The sequence below is a fragment of the Etheostoma cragini genome, chromosome 21, assembly GCF_013103735.1.
Source record: "Etheostoma cragini isolate CJK2018 chromosome 21, CSU_Ecrag_1.0, whole genome shotgun sequence".
Lineage (NCBI taxonomy): Eukaryota > Metazoa > Chordata > Actinopteri > Perciformes > Percidae > Etheostoma > Etheostoma cragini.
Genome location: NC_048427.1, coordinates 17,791,699 through 17,816,394, shown reverse-complemented (window position 1 = coordinate 17,816,394; position 24,696 = coordinate 17,791,699). Strand labels below are relative to the sequence as shown.

Below are 24,696 nucleotides of genomic sequence, written 5' to 3'. Positions count from 1 at the left end.
TAATAATAATAATAATAATAATAATTCCTTCAGTTCCAATAGGGCCTTCGCCGCCTGTCGGCGCTCGGGCCCTAATTAGCGCAACATCCTACAGTTCTATACAGTGAGAGTTCCCTGTTTTATATCACTCTCTGAAGGACTGAACCAACAGCAAGTCACACTTCCTTCCTCACTGAATCTCCAGGTAAATCCCAAATTGTTCATGTTTTTCACACTACCTGTACAGTGACTGACAGTGGCAACACAGAGTCACTGAAAAAGCAAAGAAGCCATCACAATACGTTTCTCACAGGGATAACAACATCAAAATACTGGTGATTGTGTAATTCAAGACATATACTGCAAAACAGTTATATACACCTACAAAGGCAAAATCTTTTTTTTCATGAAAGAATTACTATTTATTCACTTAGACAACTTAGATTAAACTGTGCACTAGACAACTCAGTTCTAACCTTTTAGACATTTATACATGTGTAGTCATAGGAATGTCTTGTTGGGAAAAGGCTGAACCTGCAAAAAGCGCAAAAAAAGATTTTACAGTTTTTCTTAATCAATTTGGCACATTTACTGAAACAACTTACAATTCTCAAAACTCTAAGTGCAAACCTCACACCACTTAGTACATTCAGCACATCACTCTATTGGACCTGCAAAAGGTTATCACTTAATCACAATAATGCTGTAAATAAATCCTTCTATGAATAAATCATTGGCATTAAAACAAAAGGTTCCGTTATCATTGCTTAAACCAAAACAATCAAATTGCAAAGACATTGTCAAAATGTCAAATGACAGTGTACTCTGACAGGGTGTTAGTTACCCACTCTGTCATATTGTCCTGTTGCTAACATTGTATATTAGGCAGCTGAATAGCATTAATGACAGCCACGGCACACACAATGCTTTCTCATTGTATATACACACCAGTCAACCACAATTACATAAAGAAAGCCTGTTCAGGAAAAGATATAAAACAGCAAAATTATCTGAAATAAGAAAATATGCTGCAAATGTATCAACTTCAAGGGTCGTCTAATCTCTCCTCTCTGTGTGACCACAACATTATATCGACCTCACACCTGATATCCTCAGAGGTGTAGTCTAGGTGATACGCAGGTATAAGCAGTATACCCACTAAGAAAGCATCAGGATTTCCATATACCCACTTAAAAATGCCCAATGACACGCAACAACATACTTTCCATTATATTTTTGATATATTTAGAAGTGTCATCTAGTTTACACACCCATGCTAAAGTTGATTAAAAAGAGGAATAATAAAAAAAATCATCTTTTGGAAATCGATCTTTATGCCGTAATTCAAAATATTTAGGAAAATCCGACCTTTTAAGGACACCAATTTTCTTTGTGAATGAATAATGTATCGTATAAATATAAATATTTCTATAATGTATAAATAAATATTCTTCCTTAAAATACAAGGGGGAAGTATACATACTGTATATAAATTGTTGATTTTCTAGAATTTTTTGAATTAAGGCAATTAGCTCAATTTCCAAAAGATGTTTTTTTTTTTTTTACTTTTTAATTAACTTTAGCATGGGTGATCAAAGTTATTCTAGCAACTATGCCTATGTGTATTCATCCAAAAAATTGTACATCTCAACTACATACCTATTATGTATCTAATATGTACTATATGTGTGGCAGGTTATTGTGTATGTTGGTGCTCTATTTTGCATGTAAGGATTTACATAATGCACATGTGTATAACTGTATTTGAGAATAATATGATTTAATAGAAAATGGATGCAAATTATTTTGACTGCGAGGCTTACTCAATGCATTTGTAGCAAAGCAGTTACAAATGACTTTACTCTGTGGATAACTGACCTGATGTTCATATAAATAATCATATATAGTTTGATGAAGTTTAATAGTCATTCGACGGTTCTGCCAAAGCGATTGAGAAGTGTCTACAGAAAAGAAAGGAAACAGCTCAGGCTCAGAGAAACTCTGGCCTTTTCAAGCAGTCCAAAGTCACGAAAAAATACAAATGGCACATAACTTCACAAAGAGCAAATAACAACAACCATAACCACATGTTCACTTTAGACGGCAGTTACTGATTAAAGTTTATCGAAAACATGATACCCCTATGTATTGGGAAGAAAACAATTCAACTGCATGTTATTTTGTAATAGTAGAAGGGGTTTTGTTTCAAACATGACACTAGTATTTTTACTTTTTATATGCCATCAACCTACCAGCTGTCAAGATCTGAAATAGTGATTGTGTCTTTTTGTGTCTATGCCTATGTGTTCTTGTTTCATGCATATGTTTTGTATTGTTGTAGCTTATTAAATGTTTTAAGCCATCAACCTAGCAGGGACTGCAGATGAAAGTTAGCCTGCATGGCTAAAATCTGGCACATTTACATGTTGGACTCTGTGCTCACGCTCATTAAAGCTACAGTGCGTAGTTTCTGTCTCCCCCATGAGGAACTTTAAGTAATGACAACACTGTAGGCGCGTCCGCATGATACAAGCCTTCCGTGATTCTTGCATATCTGCATCTTTCATCTTGATAGTCTTAATTAGCTTTGTAGCAACTCATCTGGCAATGGCTTGAATGTAACGGACGCTCATTAATATGAATAATATACGCACTAAAGCTTTTATGTGCGTTGTCCCTTTTATATAATTATTTCAAAAAAATATATATATACAACTTTTATAATGACCCATTCCCATTTCAATAATTTGTTACAATACACGTATTGTAAACAATAACTGATATTTTCAATTATTTTCCTTAGTCACTTTAACTTCCATTGTTGTATTGAATACTGAATATTTTTAAAATTTGTGTTTCTTTCAAAACCCAAATTCAGTTGCAATCTCTTACTATAAAAATTTAATTTCTATGAGACAGGGTTGCCGTGGGATATCATAGACATCTTGATCTCAGATGTTGGATCTTGCAGTGTAACTAGGGTTCATCATACTGACAAAGATATGATTTTTTTTACAATTACAGGTGCAGTTAGTTTCTGATGGGTCATGCCATTTCAAAGTGTGGCACTATGCGAAGCGCCCGCCCAGACTGAAGGGGGTAAACTTCTGGGCCTGCTGAGCTCCAATTTCAGCCACGTACAGGGCCCCTGTCTTTAGGTCCAGGTCTACCAGGTGGGGCTTCACTTCCTCAGCCAGCTGGATCACACTGACCACACTGCACTGGCCAATCAAACCCACCGGTGGGGCATCCAGCAGCGAAATCTGGTTGGTGTTGAGCTGGACCACGACAAAGTACTTCTTGTCCGGGGTCAGACGGACGGAGTAGGGCGCATCCTCAGTGAAGCAGCTCCCCCATGTCCCCAACCAGTCCCCGGTAACGGAGTTAAAGACCTGGATCCTTTTGTTCCCTCTGTCGGCCACCCACACCCTGAAGGCGTTGTCCACAGTCACGCTGTGGGGGATGTAGAACTGAGCCAGGCCTTGTCCTTTCTCTCCGTGCATCCACAACACCTCCTGTTCTTTGGACAGCTTGATGAGGCGGTTGTTCATCCCCCCGTCACCGTCCACGATGTACATCTCTCCGGAGTCGTGAACGAAGATCTCCGCCGGCTGGTCGAACTGCAGAGGATTCACCCCAGAACCTGCCTTCCCTGGCGTACCAAGAACCTGAAAAAACCAAGAAAGTAGTCAACACCGAGCTTTTCTAATTTGCCATATCACACTAAATGCACTGAGCACCTCTCTCCTACTCCTTCTCTCCATCTGTATGCAACCTTCTTCCATTAATACATGTTACTAACTCGACTTCTTCCCTTTCCCATAGTCTTGTGCTCACTTGCCCCTCTCCTCTCTCCTCCTATTGCTTCCTGCAGGTGTTTCCGGCTCTGTAGCTGTGGAGTCTGGATCTGTGGTTGGAGTCACCTGCTGCCTCCATGTTCCTGCTCGACACCCTCTGCTGCAATTCTGTCCCTCTCTGTCTCTTTCTCTCACCCCCAACCAGTCGAGGCAGATGACCGCCCACAACTGAGCCCTGGTTCTGCTCGAGGTTTCTGCCTCTTAAAGGAAGTTTTCCTTGCCTCTGTCGCCTAGTGCATGCTCTTGGTGGGAATTGTTGGGTTTCTGTAAATAACACCACAGGGTAAGGTCTATGAAAAGCGCTGTGAAATAACTGTTGTTGTGATTTGGTGCTATATAAATAAAATTGAACTAAAAATACCTAAATGGTGAAAAAACTAGTTGAACCTGAACCTAGTCTCGCATTGCCAGACCTTCTTCAATAGCGCTGCGCAGGAGGGTCTGGCTAGTCCACACACGTGTGATGGGAGATAAACATGATCTGGTTTATTGGCATTTCTTTAAACCAATCACAATGGTCATGGACATTGCTAAACGCCAGACGGAGCAACGATGCCTCATAAAATAGCCTCTGAAAGGAACTTGTTTTGGTGGAACATGTGTAAATTTAAAAGTAGTTTTAGTCGTGCAACAGAAACCTCAGATTGGACAGATAGTCTAGCTAACTGTCTGGATTTACCCTGCAGAGATCTGAGGACCAGGTAACCATAGTCCTCAGAAATCCACCAGTTTAATATTCCAACACAAAGAAAGCAGAAGGTAACGGACATTCGATCGGAAGTTGAATGTTGTAGATATAGACTAACCTGCACCAAAGATTTAATGTTACAAATCAAATCCTAGAGAAAGCAGTCACCTGCAGGAGCTTCCCAGATGGGGAGTACTGTTTGATGCAGTGGCCGTACGGGCCGTTCCCCACATCTGTGATCCACACAGTGGGGTTTGATGAGCCAGCATCTGCTACAAAGATACCATGAGGTACCTCCAGGGTGGTTGTGTTCCAGGACATAAGGAAATCTCCATCTGTGGTGAACACCAGCACCTTGGGCACATTGTTACCTAATAGCAAAGCAAAGGAAAACACTGTGTGAAATGTCTGGTAGCACATTTTATATTGATCTGCACTTGTTAAAGTAAAAGTATGACAATAGAGAGTAGAGGAAGATAAATAATGAATGATGCCATTCTGCAATGTAGGGGTTGTAAAGATAATAAGAGACACTTATTCGAAAACCATTTAATGCTTAAGAAACCTAATTTGTTTCTGGAATTTTTTTACAATACAAAAAATAGGGAATAACACCAGCCTTGTCTTTGTAAATGGTAATGTGTCTAACAATTTGCGTATGCCATAAGAAACTGAATTAGAGTCCAGCAGATATATGGGCGGGCTGATATTATCAGCTAATATTAGGCATTTTCCAAACTATCGGTATCGGCATTTTAAATGAATATTTACAAAATAAAATAAAAACAGACGAAACACACTCCAACCATGTTATGAGTGTTGGTGTTTGTCCACCAGAGGGCGCTCTACAGCGTCCCAGTTGGCTTTGGCGTTGCATCGATTGTCCATTATTTCTTTTGTTATTTTTTTTTTTGTTCAAAGGACTGTAAGTTTCACATCTTAAGTTTGTATTTTTATACATTTTATTCATCAGAACTTTAATATATTTTGATGTTTCTCTGTTCTGTTGTGACATTAAACAAATAAGTTTATTTTTAAACCGCAATATCATATTATGTTAGTGAGGACTCATGAATAACTACAGATAACAAATTTTAGGGAAATCTGTTGGTTTTGTTACGCATTTCTTTTCTTTAAATATACTGTATAATTGGCCAATATATCGGAATATCTGATTTTTATATGACCAAATATTTGTATCAATATCAACCTTAAAAATCCTTTTTCGATCGGGCTATGATCTGAATAGTTATTAACAATATTTTTGACCAAATACATCGATGTTGATATTGCAGAAATATTGTAGTATTGACTATTTGTGCTTTCACAAAATATTTACACAATGAGATGTTTAATATATAATCACCTATGCGGGTAAAGGCAAATGAAACAGCTAGTTAGTATGGTAAATTCAGAAGTAAAACACTTTACTGTCCTGCAACTAGCGCTCGGCGATGTGGAGAAAATCAAATGTCACAATATTTCTGATCAAATACCTCAATATCGATACGCAACAATATTGTAGTGTAGACTATTGGTGCTCTCACTAAATATTTACACAATGTGTTTTTTGATAAATAATCATCAGTAATGTGGATATAATGACTAAGTGGGTAAAGGCAAATAATAGAACAGCTACAACAGTCTGGTAAGATCAGGAAATGACATAAATTTACTGTAATGCAGCCTTTAAAACCAGGAAAAGACACCACTTATGCTATATTACGATATCCATAATCTAAGACGATATCTTGTCTCATATCTCAATATCGATATAATATACACTCACCTATAGGATTATTAGAAACACCATACTAATACTGTGTTTGACCCCCTTTTGCCTTCAGAACTGCCTTAATTCTACGTGGCATTGATTCAACAAGGTGCTGAAAGCATTCTTTAGAAATGTTGGCCCATATTGATAGGATAGCATCTTGCAGTTGATGGAGATTTGTGGGATGCACATCCAGGGCACGAAGCTCCCGTTCCACCACATCCCAAAGGTGCTCTATTGGGTTGAGATCTGGTGACTGTGGGGAGCATTTTAGTACAGTCAAGACATTTTCATGTTCAAGAAACCAATTTGAAATGATTCAAGCTTTGTGACATGGTGCATTATTCTGCTGGAAGTAGCCATCAGAGGATGGGTACATGGTGTCCATAAAGGGATGGACATGGTCAGAAACAATGCTCGGGTAGGCTGTGGCATTTAAACGATGCCCAATTGGCACAAAGGGGCCTAAAGTGTGCCAAGAAAACATCACCCACACAATCACACCACCACCACCACCACCAGCCCGCAAAGTGGTAACAAGGCATGATGGATCCATGTTCTCATTATGTTTACGCCAAATTCTGACTCTACCATCTGAATGTCTCAACAGATAGAGACTCATCAGACCAGGCAACATTTTTCCAGTCTTCTTCTGTCCAATTTTGGTGAGCTCTTGCTAATTGTAGCCTCTTTTTCCTATTTGTAGTGGAGATGAGTGGTACCCAGTGGGGTCTTCTGCTGTTGTAACCCATCCGCCTCAAGGTTGTGCGTGATGTGGCTTCATAAATCCTTTGTGAGCAGATTGTGAAATACTCAGACCGGCCCGTCTGGCACCAACAACCATGCCACGCTCAAAATTGCTTAAATCACCTTTCTTTCCCATTCTGACATTCAGTTTGGAGTTCAGGAGATTGTCTTGACCAGGAGCACACCCGTATGTGCCCTGAAGCAACTGCCATGTGATTGGTTGATTAGAGAATTGCATTAATGAGAAATTGAACAGGTGTTCCTAATAATCCTTTAGGTGAGGGTACATTGCCAGCTCTAACTGCAACCTTTAAAACCTTTAAAAAAAGATAACACTTGTGTCATATCACAATATTACTACATCCAAACATTAAGACGATGTATAGCCTCATCCATCGATGTCGATATAATATCGACATATTGCACAGCCCTACTTGCATGCATTTACCTCTCTGTGCCACATGCACCACACCAGCATACTGGTTGACAGCCACTCCGAACACCTCCCCGGTGAAGAGCTCTGGGTTCTTGGGCCAGCTCAGGTCCAGTTTGTACAGAGGTCTGCCCAGCAGCTGGTAGTCATGTCTGAGGCTGGAGCTGCCGGGCTGCTGGGTGCCAATGGTGCCACATCCGTATAGCACCATCATGAGCACAACTAATGAAGCCATGCTGGACGCTAGCAAACACGTATGGCCTCTCTTTTTCTTCAGCATCAGTGCTTTCGCTGTTAGGCTTGTGTTGCGTTCAATATCCTGGTCGAGTGACAAACACTGACTGTAATTAGCTAGTTACCATTAGCCATATCGTTCCGAAACAAAAGCAAAACGTTCAACGTGAACTGTTAAGATGCAATACTATAAAGTTAAAACCCGGATATTTACATATATTTGAAACCCACTGACTATCAATGTGGAATTCACTTCCTCGAGTCCGAAACGAAAACAAAATAGAGAGCAAATGATTCACGTATAGCATTTCCGGTTAATGTATCGCAATAAAAGTATTACTGAAACACCCAGACCATCAATTCTGGGTAACGTTGATACTTTACCGTTACCCGGGTCAGATATGGGCCAAGCAAGAGGTCCAACACAACGTTCGAATGACTATTAAAGAAATGCAGATGTGTTTGGGCAAATTATGTGCCTGGTTGTGGTTCGTATTTGACAAAGACCGTTGCGACGATTTCAACGCTATTATTTTAAGGCTTTTAATTTCAGGGCAAGCCTTTTGCTATTCCCGGTTATTTGTGTGATTTGATGCAGCACAACGTCTAACCAAAATGCACTGTAGAACGGATGTGACATCACGACGTGTTGACGCAGCTTTCGCTGTGGAGGCGACTGTTGTGCTTCCCTGGCAGTAGCTAATATTCGTATAATTCTTTTTTTTTTCAATACTTTTTTTTCTAACGCAGTGCAAATGACAGCGACACATTTCATGTAGTGTAAACCATAGAATAATTGATTCCATGGAGGTCGTGGACAGCCCGCTGAATCTCGTAAGTTTCGGTCTTGATGTTGCAATAACAGGCTAACGTTACTGTAGCTAAGATATTGCATAGGTAAACTACACTAGCTGGCTGTCATACAAGTTAGCGGCTAGCCGCTCTGTTTGCCTTGTCCCTGTTGTTGTCTGGTGGCTTGCTTGGACAAGCTACATAATACATTTTGGGTTAGCAAGACGTCTGACGGTGGAACATGGCAGCTACTATCCGATTGAATAACGTTAAATTAGGTGTTTATTTTGATATTGCTATGTCGTGTAAAAAATATTAACAAGGAGACGCGAACTTAGTTAGTTGACTTGTTTACAAGGCCATTTAAAAGCTACTGTTACAGTGTTAACCGGGTATTTTAAAACGTATATCGCTATATGACCTCACTGCCATTTAATCGCTGTAATGTCTCGTTGTTGTCATTTAAGGACATTGACATAATTTCACATAATTTGAGGGGCAAGTCACCTGTTTCTATTTAGCAAATAACATTGTATTCAGCATTATAATACGACACTGAAGTTGGCATCCAATCGCAGCTTCTGTTGTTAAGTGGAAATTTAAGGGAAACTTAAAGCTGAAGTCAGCTTCCGATTGACCACACAGATCCAAAACCACTATAGATAGACATGTCAAATCTGGGCTAAACTATCCCAGAGAGGCTTAAGAGTCCTAAAAACACAGTTTCAGATTTGTGAAAGCTTTATTCTATTTGTGAAAATGCAATAAAGGAGGATTCCCCTGTTCTTTTTCATATACCACAGTGGACCAGATCCAAAACCACTATATCCAAGCTTGTAAAATCTGGACTAAATTATCCCAGAGAGGCTAATGATTCTTAAAAACACATTTATAAAAGCTTTATTCTGTTTGTGAAAATTAGGGCTGTCCCTAGACTTTTCAAATCTGGACTAAATTATCAGTGTGTTTTTAACCTCTAAACATGTTCAAAATGTCATTACCAGTGTCATTCTAACTTTCTCTGTGTAATCATTTCACAATTAAATACAGCCAAACTCACACCAGAGCTGTTGACTTTAACTTATGTATTAGGTGATTTTGTCAGATGATTTCAGCAGATCTGAACAACGCTCCAAATGCACACTTAGGGCCGGGCAATATATAGTTGTTTATCGTTATGTTGTATCGATATCAATTTGGATATTGCACTAGTCCATAATTGCGTTTTCAATACAATTGCGATTAGTGGTGCAGCCCTAACAAGCATTCTCTGACGCGGGCAACAGAACGATAACGTCATTTATGATACAATGATGATCGTAAAAAATGATTGGAACTTTTCTTTCCCTGTATCCAATTCTTTGCCCTCCATGTCTCTGCCTCTCTTCAGGCCCATCAGCAGTGCAGGAAGGCAGACCGTTTGCTGGTGGCTGGAAAGTATGAAGAGGCCATCTCCTGTCATGGAAAAGCAGCAGGTAAGTTGAGTGACACAGACACCGAGTCTGTGGCAGTCGTTCCACCTAATCTATTATCTAAAAGATAATCCCAATAATTTTTTTTGTTGTTAAATGCATGGTGTGAGTTACACAGTCATGCAGCAAATACATTGTATACTAATATATTACATCAACACTTCACAAAGTTGAAAACCCCATCACGTAACAGCACAAACACCAAGCACCCAGCCAGTCGCACCTTCTCACCTATACCTACCCCAATAGTGAGGGGCCTGGGCCGCTAAAGGTTTGTCTCCCATACCCAGACCCGCGGGATGAACCTTGGAACCTTGACAGCCAGCAACACAACTGATTCAGTGCTTACGTGGTTGTCTTTCAGCCAGTATTTCACCTTTTCTAATAAGAGTTTTCAGTTTGGTTCGTGTTTCTATTTCATTTGGTAAATCATTCCAAAAATGGGTCCCTATCACTGAAAAACATGACCGGCCCAAAGTGGTTTTACGCCCCTCTGCTATGCAGTCGCCACCCATTGCTCCCCTAGTGGCCACTCTCCTTGTATTTTTCTGTAAAATCAAGCTGCCTTCAGGCCCGGTCGGGATCTATAAACAATCGACGGAAAACAGTAACAGTGAAATATAAAATCTACTTTTGCGACATTTGGGGTGGGTTAAAGAACACAACAGGACATTACACAATGGGCCGTTTCAGTGGCAATCCCACAACCCTGTGGGAAAAATCAGAGGATCGCTTTTTTATGCTCTGAATGGGCCCGACTACATTTCATACAGAGGTGTTCTATTTCCTATTTTTGACACATACTCATATCTAGATTCATTATTTTGTTTTTGAACAGACAATGACTTAAGGTTGAAGTCACCTGACCTCAATCCAGCAATGCATTGACTTACTATGTGTTGTAGAGTTTCAACTACATAATAAATGATGTATTTATTTATGTTAATGTCACCTTTTCCTGTGATTCGCTGTCCTTCACAGTTGGGGACTATGTACAAAGGGCATACAAAGGGCTACAGTTCTAACACAGGTTATCTGATGGGAATGGTGTGAACACCATCAAATGAAAACTAAGAGATGTCACTATAAACAATTGTATGGTTGGAGTGTCACAATTCGATTCTATTTTTCGATTTCAACTTTTCTTCCCCCAGCAGTGGCATTAATGCCACAATAAGAGCCACAAGATGACAGAAAGGGTACTTTATAACAGTTAGGTTTACAGTTTCTCAGAGTTTACGAGTTGAATGCACCATGGGTTCAATGTGGCGCAAAAAAACATATTGTGGACAACTATGACATATCCCTAAAGAAAATATCAGTAGAAAACGGCCCTTTAAAATGTAACTGTCAATTTCTTTAATAGTGCCTTTTATATTCAATTCTTAATCTGTTCAATAAAAGAACGTTGGAAATGTTTTCCTCTCATTTGTTTTGAATTCAACAAGCACTTAGTTGTATTTTAGCAGAACACTGAAAGCAGCAGAAATGCAGGACAGAGTACACTTTATTGTCTGTTTATTGATCGCAAGTACTATTGTTAACGTCATATTCAACAATGTTACCGCATCTTTTCATCATATCGTGCAGCCCTAGATTGTTTACATAACTCAGTCACGGGGAAGGCATGGAGCCCTATCTTGCACCCAAAGCAAGTGTCTTTGCTGTTTTAAGACGCAGTTGTTAACCCATCTGTGCGCCCATGGGCATGCTGGTCTTACATGAAGGTGTGTTCAGGTGCATTCTGGGTGTATTTCTATCTTGCGGCAACAGAAAGCGATCGCGCCTTTGACCAACAAAAACCTGGTGTAAAGTCAATAACGCAGCATTTCATTGTTATTTTAACAGCGCATTAGTGAAATGCGTCTAGACATGTGCACAGCGCGCACACACTATGCTTGTTACACACACAGACATGGAAAAGATGACAAATAAAAATATAATAGTGCAAATCCTCTGGGACCTCTGATTGAACCCACCTATGATTAATGAAGACGCTAAGTACAACCCATTCAAACCAGGCGCCTGGCACACCGACCCTTTTTTGCACTGTCAAACTAGCAAAAGTGGATTTGTACACATTTGTAAGCTAACATTATGCTGTGTCTTTAGCTGCATACTACCAGCCAGTAAGCTAAGCTGTATGTTTTTTTTTTTCATGGGATGTACGCAAGCAGCGGGGGGGAGAGAGAAACAGTTACTTGGGGGGAATCGACGACCCTACTTTTGATTTTGATAATCAAAATTGAAAGCTCGATTTAAAAACTAAATTTTGACACCTATTTGCATTGATAATGGAAATTTCTCTCTCTCTCTCTCTCTCTCTCTCTCTCTCTCTCTCTCTCTCTCTCTCTCTCTCTCTCTCTCTCTCTCTCTCTCTCTCTCTCTCTCTCTCTCAGATCTTTTGACAAATGCAATGAAGACAACAGAGTGTAAGCAGGTGAGACATTCCAGTTGGTGTGTGTGTGCGTGTGTGTGTACCGTGCATTTTATCTTGCCAGAGAATAAACTTCAGCCTTCAGTCATGTCATCTGCTCACATTTTAACAAATGAGCTAAGCTGCTTGACTCTGATAGGGTAACAGTTAGTCAATGAGAGCCTGGCTATCAGCATCCTTTACCCAGCTCATGAATATTAATGAGCTCAGGCGAAATGACATCAGACTGACCATTGGCCTGATTTCTCCTAATTCTTTTTTTCAGTTGCGTCCATTTCAGTGTCTTATGCTTGCCATCTCCTCAAAACATAACGTTACTACTCTTTGGCCGGCTCACGAGCCCAAACGGTGTGTGCACGGCGAGCCTGTTGTTTTGTTTCCGGTCTAGCTAGTGGTGGTGTAGTTTTTCTAACGTTACTAGTTTTTGCAACAGCATGTGCGAAAAAACGACAAAGTTTGCTAGGCCAAAAAGAACGTTAATCTTGCGCTAAAAAAATATACGCTCGTTAAAATGGGTTTGCGTGAACGCCGTTAATACCGCGTCTAACTGGCAGCACTAAACGTAACACAAACACATACGGACCTAACATATTTCACAAAATGCAGTGTGGCAGGGCACCTTTAAGAAAAGTAAACCTTTTTCTGACATTTTGTTAATGTTAGACAATGCTGTAATTTGCTTAGTTTCTTATACTTATAGAGATATTTCGCCCATTTTAATTCAGCTCTATGTCACGGCGGTGTGGGCAGTGTGTTTAGATGAGCGGTGTTTAACTTTTTGACAAAGCCATTAGTCACTATTAGTGCTGATGTGGATTCACTGCTGGACAGGGAAGGCAGGTAGAGGGAGGAGGGGCTTGTGGGGGCTGCCATCGCAACCTGTAAATCCACAATCTTAAAGGTTTTGCCAAATTTTAAGATATGGGCATATTAAGGAAACCGGTACAGTCAGCTATAATTTTAGCTTGTTCATAGGAAATTGCTCAACTGTATGCTATGGCTGGATGGGAGGCTGCAAGCAAAGTGCATTTCTGTAAAAGGTGTTTTAAATCATTATTATTGTTGGCTTTTTACTTGTGAAGGTTTTATTGCACTTACAGTAAGAAGTATAGTTGACACTAACTTGACCAAAGGGTTAAACTTTACTTCTCACCACTGCTCTCGCTCCGCTTTCAGCCCTAAAAATCTTTGCACATTACCAGTAAGTAAGAACTAGGTCCAACTCAGAACTGGGTTTAGAGGGCATCCCTTCATTCTTTCCAGACAAGGCTGCATTCTGACTTTTTTCCTTGTATCCGTTTGATATGTCAGTGTAACTGTACCTCTTGTAAGTGCTGTGGCTGGTGTCGATGCTCTGTGTCTGTAGGCCTGTCTGTCCATGGAGCTGCAGAGGGACAGTCACATCAAACAGCAGCGACTGATCCAAGAGCGCTGGAAGAGAGAGGCTCGTCGTGAGGCAACAAAGGCCCGACCGGGCCAGGTGCAGCCCTCTGGCAACCCAGCCCTCCCGACTCAGGCCCAGTCCACAGGCCAGCTCCAGCCCCGCGGTTCCCCGGGCCCCACGGCTGAAGAGGGTGTAGGAGTCCGGGAGAGGGAGTACGACACCTTGCTCTACCAACTTCAGACTCGGCAGACTGGCGGCTGCCAGCCTTTGACTCCACCATGCACTGGATCTAAGACCACCAAGGACGACAAAACTCGCCTGGAAGAACAACAGACCACAATCGATGACCTGCGGCGCCTGGTCGACCAACTAATGAACGAGAACCAGCGGCTGGCGGGCGAGAACAAACGGCTACAATCGGAAAACGCCCAGCTGCACTCCGAGGCATGCGAGGCAGCGGACTTTGTGGAGCGCTCGGAGCTCTGGGTGCTCCCCCAGGCGGGTGGCGCCATGGGAACGGGGGGTGGGCAGGAGAGGAAAAGCACAGGGAAGGGAAAGGAGATCGCAATCCCTCAGCTGCCCCCGCTGGAGATGCCGGCTCAGGAAGATCTGTGTCTGGATGATCTGCCTCCTCTGGAGCTGCCAGAGGACATCCAGAATGAACTACAGGAGCTACTGGACAGGGACAAACTGTGATACAAGACATGTGTCTCTCTCACACACACACACACACACACACACACACTCTCTCTGTTCAAGTTAAAGGTGGACAGAGCTATCATGGAAATTCTATGAGCCCCGAACTCTGCACTAATAAGAAGAATACAGGTGCAGGAAAACAACTAATAATCAGGCAGATGAAGTGATAACCCCCATATTACTAATACAATGCAATGGAAGATAATGGAGTAGTTCAGCCACAATGTCAGATGGGAAATGGTGAGATTGTGTGTCAGACAGTGATGGATGACAAGATGGATGTTGAGGGTTTTTTTTTTCTTAAACTACACACAACATATTTGACATTGTGTCTGGTAATAGCCGTTAAATAACTCTGAACAACTTAGGCAGCATAATTTCAGTGTTCCCAGAGCTAAATTATAGAGCTCTTTATAAGTCAATCATTTACATAATATTTTGTACTTGTCAGCACAGTAAATAAACAACATTACCTTGTTTAATTATGACATTGGTGGACTTATTTGTAATTTGTGTGTATGTGATTTTTGCATTAACTTTTTGATTTTTTTTGTCTTTTTTTCCTGACTATTGAAAAGAAAGAAAAGGAAAAAAGTATCACTGTCAGGTGTTGAACACAACATTGCCTCAAACCTTATGAATAGAAACATATGAACTTTCCTATCTCTGTCTTAAAACAATACTATGTTTAAAATCACCTCATATGATAATGTCTAGTTTTTAAATGAATATTCTTACAGTAATCCGAGAGAGAAGTGTGTAATCGTGGACTTTTGGGCCCACAGCAAAATCAGTTTATTTTTCAGAGCCCTTACTATGCTACATGAGCTGTTTGGAGTTATTTTCTGTGTCACACTGACATAGGGCTGGGCGATATGGAGAAAATCAAATATCACGATATTGTAGTGTTGACTATTGGTGCTTTTACAAAATATTTACATAATGAGATTTTTGAGAAATAATCAGCAGTAATGTGGCTATAACGACAAGTGGGTAAAGGCAAATAATAGAACAGTTACAACAGACTGGTAAGATCAGGAAATTACATCACTTTACTGTAATGCAGCCTTTAAAACCAGGAAAAGACCATACCATACCATATTATAATATTATGATACAAAAATCTAGGATGATATCTAGTCTCATATCATGATATCCATATAAGATTGATATGTTGCCCAGCTCTACCCTGACGTACAAACTCCACAGCTTGCATGAGGGTGAGTTGATAAGGGCTAATTTTAGAGTGTGTGCATGAACTGCTCCTTTAAGGGCATCATGGGAAGTGCTCAGGACCAACATGACCGCCTATTAACAATGTCAGAGCAAGATATTGGTTTAACCCAGGGGTGTTGAACTCTTTAGTTCATTGGCCACATACAGCTAGCCAGGCTCCGCCCTCCTATGTACTTTTGCTCAATTTTCATTTTCCTTCAGTACTCCATCTGAGTTTGTGGTATTTTTGCGGGTTTTCTCCAGCCATACCTTTAGCGGTCCATTCAGGGAACAAAGGGAAAGACTGAGAATGATGGCGTTGAGGTCGTGCGCTACTTTGAGTTTTAGTTTCTGTAATGGTGGTGGCGAAAGATGAAAGCGAAGCCATTTGGTCCGTTGTGGCAACGCTGCAGAACACCCAGAAGTTAAAGCCCGAGCACGAAAAATCTTTGCTGAGTTTTGTTGGTGGCCATGATGAGGGAAAAGTTTGATTTTCCAGCTCGTTTCATTAGTGGTGAAGGAGTTGGCTAAGAGGAACGCTAGCGATGCTAAGCTAACGTCACGACCAAACGTCAGTGATTGGTTATGGCAGATCCAATAACTTCAACACGTACCTTCGAGGAAGTTAACTTGTCAACGGAGAGTGGCCGGAAAATCGGACTTTCTGAGAATAAAGTTGTGAAATAAAGGAAAAAATAACTTGTATACTCTCTGAGATTAAAGTGGAGAAATTGTAATTAACGTCTCCTCTGCAATTTTCACACTTTGCAAAGTCATCCTGTGGGCCTGATTGGAGACTTTGGCGGCCCCGTTCTGGCCCATGGGCCGTATGTTTGACACCCCTGCCCTATCAAGCATAAACACACCCACACCAGGATGTGCAGTGTGATTCAGTCACAGGAAAGCATATTGCTGTTGTTGAAGAAAAACTACATTGCTGCACAATTTCTCTTCTTTTAGCATACTTGAATTAAAAGCTTCAGTGATCATTTGTGTGTGAAGTGATTTTTTTTTTTTTCTATGAGCAGGTCTTTGACGTGCAATGTCTTCCAATGAGAGATTACATACTATCTCTGATGAGATTAAATCGCGGCTGCCGGTTACAGCGTTCACACTTAATACTCCACCAATGTCAAAGATTGTTGTTCCTATCAATCACTTACACACAAAAACACAGTAAATAGGGTTAAAAAAAAAAAACGAAAGTACCCTTTAACAACATATGATACTAATTAAAAATAAATGACTGCCTGGAAGCCAAGAGAAACATTTAGAAATCAGGTGTTGGAAGTTGGTCAGAAGGATGTAAAGCGGGATAAAATATGCAAAAACACTGGTGTAGGACAGAAAAGGGCTTGAGATAACTTGTTGCTTTCAATCTGAATGTGCAAACACACACACTATCACACACGGTGAGGCTTTAGTACAACTTATGGACTCACACTTAGAACAGTGTGTGTACTTAATGGAACAATAATTTCATGTTAAAACAGGACATTATGCTCCATTTACGACCCACGCGAAACATGATAAACCCCATTTTCAGCAGTGAAATACTCACGTTATGGTTAGCTTTTAGCTGTTAAATACTAAAATACACATTTCTATGTAAGGGTTAGCATTAGGATTAGACTGTAATGCTGGAGAAAATGAAAGCAGATTGAGGAAATTATTTCTGACCTCTTATTTCTGACTTTCTATTTTTGAAAGCTATAGCAGAACAAAATGTCTTTGGGGGGTTGTTTTACAAAAAACATCTTTGACATGATAGAACTATTTCACATACTTAGTCAATAAGTGTTGACTGTGAAAAGGTAAATGAGGAGCTACTGATCTCTACAAAAATCTACATTCATGAACTTGAATTTGAATTTGTGAATGATGATTGGTTGTTGCGATTAGCATTCTCATACCATGTGAATTAATGGGAGAAATAGCCTGGCCGGTCAAAGTTTAAGGAGAAAAAAGAAAAGAAGCTTAAAACTGCCGGCTGGCTGGCTAGAATTAATAGAAGTAGCGGAAACAGCTTCAATAACCCTCTAAACTCTGTTACCTTCTCAACAAAGCCAACCAATGCCTTGGACTGTGGCAGTCCCATCTTTGGATCTTCAGATGGACAGATGCAGACGAATCTGTATCTGGTATATATAAAATAGGTATCTAACCCGGTATCTAACCCGGTTTTACCTAAGGCCCCTTTCCCGTTCTGGGGGCGGAGCCTGTAGCTGAGTTGGTGGCTACAGTCAAAGCTCTGCTACTTTTACATATGACAGATAGCAGGCGTGGAGAAGCAGCTACAGGACATGAAATGTAGTTGGCCTGGAGAGCACCAGCTTTGTTAGCAGTGCTAATGTTCAATACATCAACAACGGTCGCTACGTTACAAAACATAACTCAGTGGATTAGTATTAAATACGGCATAGAGGAATAGTCCAAGCAAAAACATCCGCACACATATACGGGCTAAAACACAACTCTGTTGGCCCATTGGTTAGCAGCGAGAAGGTTCTGGGTTCGAATCCAGGATCTTTCTCCGTTTGCGTGGTTCCCCCCACCATCAAAACACATGTACTAGGTTGTCCAGTCAGTGCCCTTGATCAAGGATCAGATCTGGAGTTGGTCCCTGTGCGCTGTGATTGGCTGGCCACTGCTCCCTTTAGGGATGGGTCACATGAAGAGAAGGAATTTTGCTACATGTATGTGTATGTGATAATAAAGTACCTTTACACTAGAGTGGATCCTCCAAATAGCAGCACAGCCTAAAAAGAATGAATTCTTAGACACTCAAAGTGCTTCAGGGGCGGGGGACGACTCTTTAAGGCCACCAATGTGTAGCACCCATCCGAGGGATGGACACGAGACGCTCACCACACATCAGCTTGGTAGTGAGGGAGAAAACCCCCGCAGACACGGGGAGAACATACAAACTCCACCCAGAAAGACCCGGGACAACCTGGGTTCGAACCCGGTACCACATGTCTTCTGACGTGTCCTCTGACAACCAATTCAACTTGTCTAGAGTCCCCTGGGACACCGGTGTACCACCGACCTTCGGCCCTGTCTTTGCCTGATTGCTCACCGATTGATTGACATCTCATTAGTTTTGTTGCACCAGTTAGGGCGGGACAAATGACAGCTTCCCTATTCTCATTGGTAGAAAAGATTTGTGACCTTGTAAGTTCCCTTCTAAGCTCCAATCTAAGAAAGAGTACACAAATATTCTACCTAAGTCAAAGTATGATTACTTTGATCAACTTTTACTCAAGTACATGTGAAGTTACCAGTATATAAATCTACTCAGAGTAAAAGTTACTCAGTTACTTTTTAACAGTGAGCGGAGACCTACTGTGTTAAATCTATACCTATTTGAATATCATTTATACTTATTTATTTAAATCACAGTCTTCTGCAATTTACAAGATACAAAAAATGCACCAAAAACTTAAAAAAAACGCAAGAAACTAAACCAAAAAAGTGACAAAAACCATTTTAATTTGAGTTCATTGACAGATATTCTACCAAAACAATGTCAGAGACCTTTATTGTTTCCTTATGTTTTATTTTATTACCTTAATTATCATTGAAGCTTCATGAACCAGTGTCTTTATTTCCTGAGAAACTACCAGAGTGTAGTTCAATTAGGCAAACTAGATCATATGAGCAGACTAATTAAGTTATTAGTCATATCAGTCTGCTTCTTGTAGTCCTTCAACTGACTTTCCTTACTTTTCTTTATGTTTTGCTCCCATCTTCAACCAGACTGTGAAGGATGTTTTTTCTCTCCTTTTTTGTATTTTATTTTGTAAAGAAAATACTCAATCTTTTTGTGTATTTTACAATGCTATGCAGTGTTATGTCCTTTTTTTTTTTTTTTTTTTACATAGGACGAGAAAATCAATACCACTCTCTGATAGTGGGATTGATCATATCATCTCACTTCTTATCAAGAAAGCAAATAATAGGTGTGTTTCCCATAATGTCACACTGTACTCTGCTCTTGTTTTTCTGGCAGTGACCAGAGCTCTCTTTGGTCCGCATAGGGCCCCTATATGGCCATATGGAGCGCTGGGGTCACAAATGAGGCTCTCCTAAACTGTTATAAAGAGCATAATGAGTTTTTTTTTTTTAATTCTATTTAAGTTCTGTAACATTGTAACATGTTGAAGTTGACTCACAGCGGCAAATGCTGATCTGCAATCTGTCCATCCAACAGTTTGGTCCAATTACAGGCCTGATTACAAAATGAACCACAGATATTCACAGACCCCAAAGGATTGATCCTGATGTGAATGTGATGTACATGTCAGCCTGCAGGCGTTGCTGGTCGGATTCAGGACTTTTATTTATACATTGCAGCTCCAATTTGGATTCATGTCAGGTGAAAAAAAGGGAAATAAATCTTCATCCTGAGGAAGGACGCGTGTCATGTTACACAGAGACACAGTTGCATTTCCTGTATGAATATGTTATCCATGTGTGTTGTTCTGAACCAGAGACACATGCTGCATTAACATGCACATTAATAAAGTAAGCTCCTTTTTATCAACTAGCGCCCAAGGTGTTGTAATTTCATTATACGCAAACTGATTTGGGAATATGCGCCATGTAAGAAACAGCTAAATTAAAAATAACCATTAAAAGAGCCCCTCTTTAACCCCTGTGTTGTCTTCCTGTCGCAACTTTTGTTTTTTCTGGGTCAAAATGTGAGTTGTCCTTTTTTTTGACATTTCTCACTTTTACGATGTTTTTGTAGATCTTTATCAGCGCTTTATTGATATTTTCGTAGATGTTTTTTGCAGTGTTTTTCGAAATTGTGGATGTTCAAATACAATAACATTTAATAAAACACCCACATCATTGAACGCAGTGAACTGAGCCTTTACTTTACTTGTGAAGAGCGTTGTAGGGAACCATCCACGTTATTTTTTTTGACAATTTGATTGAAAGAAAACCCAAATGTGTGATATAGAAACTTGCTCAGAATGGGTCAAATTTGACCCGAGGACACCAGGAGGGTTAAGATCAGACTGAATATATATTGATATTAATATTAACGGTCTATGGTTAACATAGGGCTTCAGGTTTAGGTGACAGAACAGCAGTTTTTTTTGTTTTTTTTGCCCATTTTCTTATTCTCAAACAAAACAATAATTATATGCAACCCCAAGCCAACAGCCACACAGTGACCCTGGGGCTACCGGGGCAAGCTGCCAGCCCAAATGTATCTGTAAGTACAAAACAATGTCCACAGAGAAACGTTGAGGAGCTCCACCCTGTCAGTGATGTCACACCAGTGATGTCACAGTCTTACCGTGTGATTCGATAATGAAGAAACCTCGAGCCAGTCGACTCAGAATTAAACAAAGAGGGAAAGTGACCTGATATGATTATGTTTGTTATGTTTTCTTATGTGACCCTCATGTGCTGTTTAATCTCATATGAACAAAGACTGATGATTAATCTGTTTTTCTCTGATGATGATGCATGGATGATCATAACTAATTAAAAATATATATATATATATAATTTACTTGAAGTTTGATGTATGTGTTTTCATGTGTCAGAGCTTCTCTTCATCAAGCTTTCACTCCAAATAGTTTTTCCATCACACTTCCATAATTATAATTTACAAATTTTTACTACCATAAAATTACTGAATATTATACTGATATTTTCTTCTTATTTTTATTAAGTTTGTTAAGGCTGCACATACCTAGGTGGGGCTAGGTGGGGCTAGGTGGGGTTGTGGCCCTCTAACCTACCTCCATTGCAACCCCATTAATCTGTCCAATCGGACTATTAAAAATAATAATTGTTGACATATTGACATATTTATACATGTTTTAAGGTTAAAATGTGGCACAGTGACTCCTTAAGTTTAACACAAGGTCTATCGTTAGAAAAGAGGATTGGACATGCTCAACTCATGTAGATACTAGATAAAAAACTGAAGGTCGGGTGATGGATCCTAAAAGTTAATAACCATAAATAAAGTTGCAAGACAGTACTCCATTTTGATTGAGTTCATTCATTGCCACACAACAGATTTTTTGGGCTCCTGTGTAAAGGCAGTTGTAAAACAATCCTCCACACAGGCGGGTGGAATGATACTACTGCTACTGCACAGGTGGAGTCAATTACCTACAACTAGCACATCAAACCCGACCGAGGGAGCCACAACCAATCGGATCAGGGTTAGTAAGTAGTCTTGCTTTGCCAGACCATCCTCCAAAGCGATGAAGGAGGGTCCGGCTACTCCCCATAGCATTCCGGGATCGGAGAAAAACATGCTCTGGGTTAATGGCACTTCTTTAAACCAATCACAATCATCATGGGCGGCGCTAAACTCCACACAGAGTTGCTCCTTAATAGTCGTGTGAGAGAAAACTCAGATTGGACAGATAGTGAAAACTAAAGGGAGTATGGTGTTGCCTTACCTAAGAGAATGTTACCATGCAGCACAAATTACATTAATAATATGTTGGCGTACTAAGGACTTTGAAGCAAAATGGAAAAGAAATCTAGAGCTATATGTACACAGAATGGAAATTAAAGTGTCTCAGTGACTCCCAGTGACTCCAAGGACTACAGACCCGTGGCACTGACCTCCCACATTATGAAGACCATGGACCCCCTTTCAGTTCGCCTACCAGACTCGGTTGGGAGTTGAGGACGCCATCATCTTCCTGCTCAACCGCATCTACACCCACCTGCACAAGCCGGCGAGCACGGTGAGGGTCATGTTTTTGGACTTCTCCAGTGCATTCCAAGACTTGCTGCTCAATCACAGGAGCACTTTCAGTGATAAACTCATTCTCCCAAAATGCACCACAGAGCGCCACAGGAAGTCACTCCTGCCTGCGGCTATCAAACTTTTTAACTCCTCCCTCTAAGTGTCTGACATACACACACTTAGAGGTTAAAACTGGACAATATTATCTGTGCAATAACACTGTAATGTGTGCAATACCTAACTGCTACTATTATTATAATTATGTTTCAACACTGCAACACCTTATAGTGTTAATTATGAAAATAATCCAACCTCCTTATATTTGTTCATTTATATTTCTACTATTTGTGCAACTGCAATACTGAGTTTCCCTTCAGGGATCAATAAAGTATTTCTGATTCTGATTCTGAAAAGTCTCATTGGGGGGAGAGAGATGTAGCAAAGGGTTTACTGGATCAGTCAGAACCTGTCACTCAACTACGGTCTGATACGGAAATCTGGATAAGAGGACTTAGACTGCTTGGATGGGTAGCCCTTGACAGACATTTCACCCCAGGCGGTCTTGACCGGTGATTGGATTCCAAATGGCATAACAGCACTTTGGATCATCATAAAAGATGGAGAACTGAAAAAAAATGAAATTTAAAAAAAATGTAGGGACTTTTACACTAGAGACATAAAGCATAATGTACATTTAGATAGAAATGGAATAATAGGAACCAGCATTGGAGTTTACAACTCGAAGCATAGAACAATATTTACATTGTATCGGCACCTAATGGAGAGAAGAAGAACTACAACCTTACGTAAAACTAAAATGGGAGAAGGAACGAGATGTGAATATCACAGAAGATGAATGGTTGCATAGGTTGTTGGAGAGAACACATTCTTCATTTCTCCCAAAATTGTCTGTGGCACTACCATGTTGGGGACGGTGTGGGGCAACAAATGTAGATCGTTCACATGGATTCTGGCTTTGTCCTAAAATGGAACAGTTTTGGGTAAGTGTTCTCAAAATCAAAAGTTTGGTCTTTGACATACCTTTATCATGCGAAGTACTGTATTTCCGCAAAAATAACAGGGGATATTGCACTAAGAGAAGACAGATATTTGCTCAAGGTGCTGTTGGCAAGAAGATCATTTACCATTTAATAGGTATACAGGGGTACACACATTTTGTGGGGACATTACAATCTAGATCTTCCATGTTTTTGGTTTAGTTTGCAGTTATTCTGTAGCTTGCTGGATTTCGTCTGTGAGATTTTTCTGTAAAGGAAAAGCAATAAAAAATAAAGTCTTGAAAAGTGAATCACTAAATAGCTTTTCATAACGTAAATCGTGAGGTTTAATAGTCTTTAATTATGTATTTTGCACAACGTTTTATTGATATGAACCCCATATTTTCTTTTTTTTTGCCTTTGTTTGATAGGACAGCTAAATACTCGAAAGGGCAAACCCCAAAGACAAACCCAATGTGTGTGAATAGGTGTACACGTGTGTGTGTGTGTGTGTGTGTGTGTGTAAACATTGGTGGTTTACATGTTTTGTGGCACCATGAACTGTGTGCGTGTGTGTTACTGTATGTACGAATATTGGTGGTTACCATGCACAAGCAGCAAACATGTGTGTGTGTGTGTGTGTGTGTGTGTGTGTGTGTGTGTGTGTGTGTGTGTGTGTGTGTGTGTGTGTGTGTGTGTAAGCACAGGACAGTTGAGTATGGAGATGTCTTTTATCTCTATGGAAATTATTTCCCATTAATTTCCTATGGCGTCTTTTTTGACCATAAACAACAACAAAAGTGTAACCAAGTTGAATAAATCACAAAAAATGTAAAGAAAGTAGTCACAATGAATTGTATGTGTTTAAATGCCTTTTGTGAAGGATATTATAAGATCTTGAGGCAATCTGATGAAAAATGCCATATTTCTGGTACAGGGAATGTGTAAAATAGGTCATTTTTGACCGAAACAGTGTTAGAAGGTTAAATAATGAAGACGTTATGAAATAAAAATGAAAAGATAAAAATGTCATCAGTGAAACATCATAACAAGAAATATTAGGAAGTTTAAGAGTGTGTAAGGCTGAACCCATTTTGTCACTATAGTGTGTGTGTGGAGATGGAAAGTCCACACCAACACACACTTGAACTATTACACACTTCCTAAAGCCATGGAGAATACACTTTACTTGTCGGCCATTCTTTATTGGGATAGCCTTTATTGAATTGCATTTGCAATTCACACAGCAGACAA

The 24,696-nt window shown here is 40.2% G+C and overlaps 2 protein-coding genes and 1 long non-coding RNA gene across 3 annotated transcripts in view; 1 reads left to right on the top strand and 2 right to left on the bottom strand.

Moving 5' to 3' along the window:
* Positions 1–2,838: 2,838 nt before the first annotated feature.
* LOC117936608 (NHL repeat-containing protein 3-like) lies at positions 2,839–8,011 on the bottom strand. Its single transcript, XM_034859836.1, has 3 exons — positions 7,494–8,011; positions 4,693–4,895; positions 2,839–3,647 (listed from the first exon to the last, which is right to left on the bottom strand). The coding sequence occupies exons 1-3, from the start codon at positions 7,756–7,758 to the stop codon at positions 3,048–3,050; spliced, it is 1,068 nt and encodes a 355-aa protein (XP_034715727.1). The 5' UTR covers positions 7,759–8,011; the 3' UTR covers positions 2,839–3,047.
* The window catches only part of LOC117936611, a 23,856-nt gene continuing 2,020 nt past the window's right edge, over positions 2,861–24,696 (bottom strand). The window contains exons 2-4 of the long non-coding RNA XR_004654984.1: positions 22,585–22,591; positions 17,057–17,065; positions 2,861–2,870 (exon numbers count right to left, since the gene is read on the bottom strand). This is a non-coding gene — a long non-coding RNA (uncharacterized LOC117936611). The remainder of the gene's footprint in view (positions 2,871–17,056; positions 17,066–22,584; positions 22,592–24,696) is intronic.
* nrbf2b (nuclear receptor binding factor 2b) lies at positions 8,327–14,982 on the top strand. Its single transcript, XM_034859837.1, has 4 exons — positions 8,327–8,546; positions 9,895–9,979; positions 12,376–12,416; positions 13,780–14,982. Exons 1-4 carry the CDS (start codon positions 8,517–8,519, stop codon positions 14,491–14,493), a joined length of 870 nt encoding a protein of 289 aa, XP_034715728.1. The 5' UTR covers positions 8,327–8,516; the 3' UTR covers positions 14,494–14,982.

What these genes read in the sequence shown, in the direction of transcription:
- LOC117936608 (XM_034859836.1), bottom strand. Translation starts at nt 7,758, where the DNA reads ATGCTGAAGAAAAAGAGAGGCCATACGTGTTTGCTAGCGTCCAGCATG. An exon ending in GGTGCATGTGGCACAGAGAG is followed by an intron (nt 4,896 to 7,493) that starts GTAAATGCATGC and finishes CTTTGCTATTAG; the next exon opens with GTAACAATGTGCCCAAGGTG. An exon ending in CATCTGGGAAGCTCCTGCAG is followed by an intron (nt 3,648 to 4,692) that starts GTGACTGCTTTC and finishes TGGTTTTTTCAG; the next exon opens with GTTCTTGGTACGCCAGGGAA.
- nrbf2b (XM_034859837.1), top strand. Translation starts at nt 8,517, where the DNA reads ATGGAGGTCGTGGACAGCCCGCTGAATCTC. An exon ending in TGGACAGCCCGCTGAATCTC is followed by an intron (nt 8,547 to 9,894) that starts GTAAGTTTCGGT and finishes GCCTCTCTTCAG; the next exon opens with GCCCATCAGCAGTGCAGGAA. An exon ending in AGACAACAGAGTGTAAGCAG is followed by an intron (nt 12,417 to 13,779) that starts GTGAGACATTCC and finishes CTGTGTCTGTAG; the next exon opens with GCCTGTCTGTCCATGGAGCT.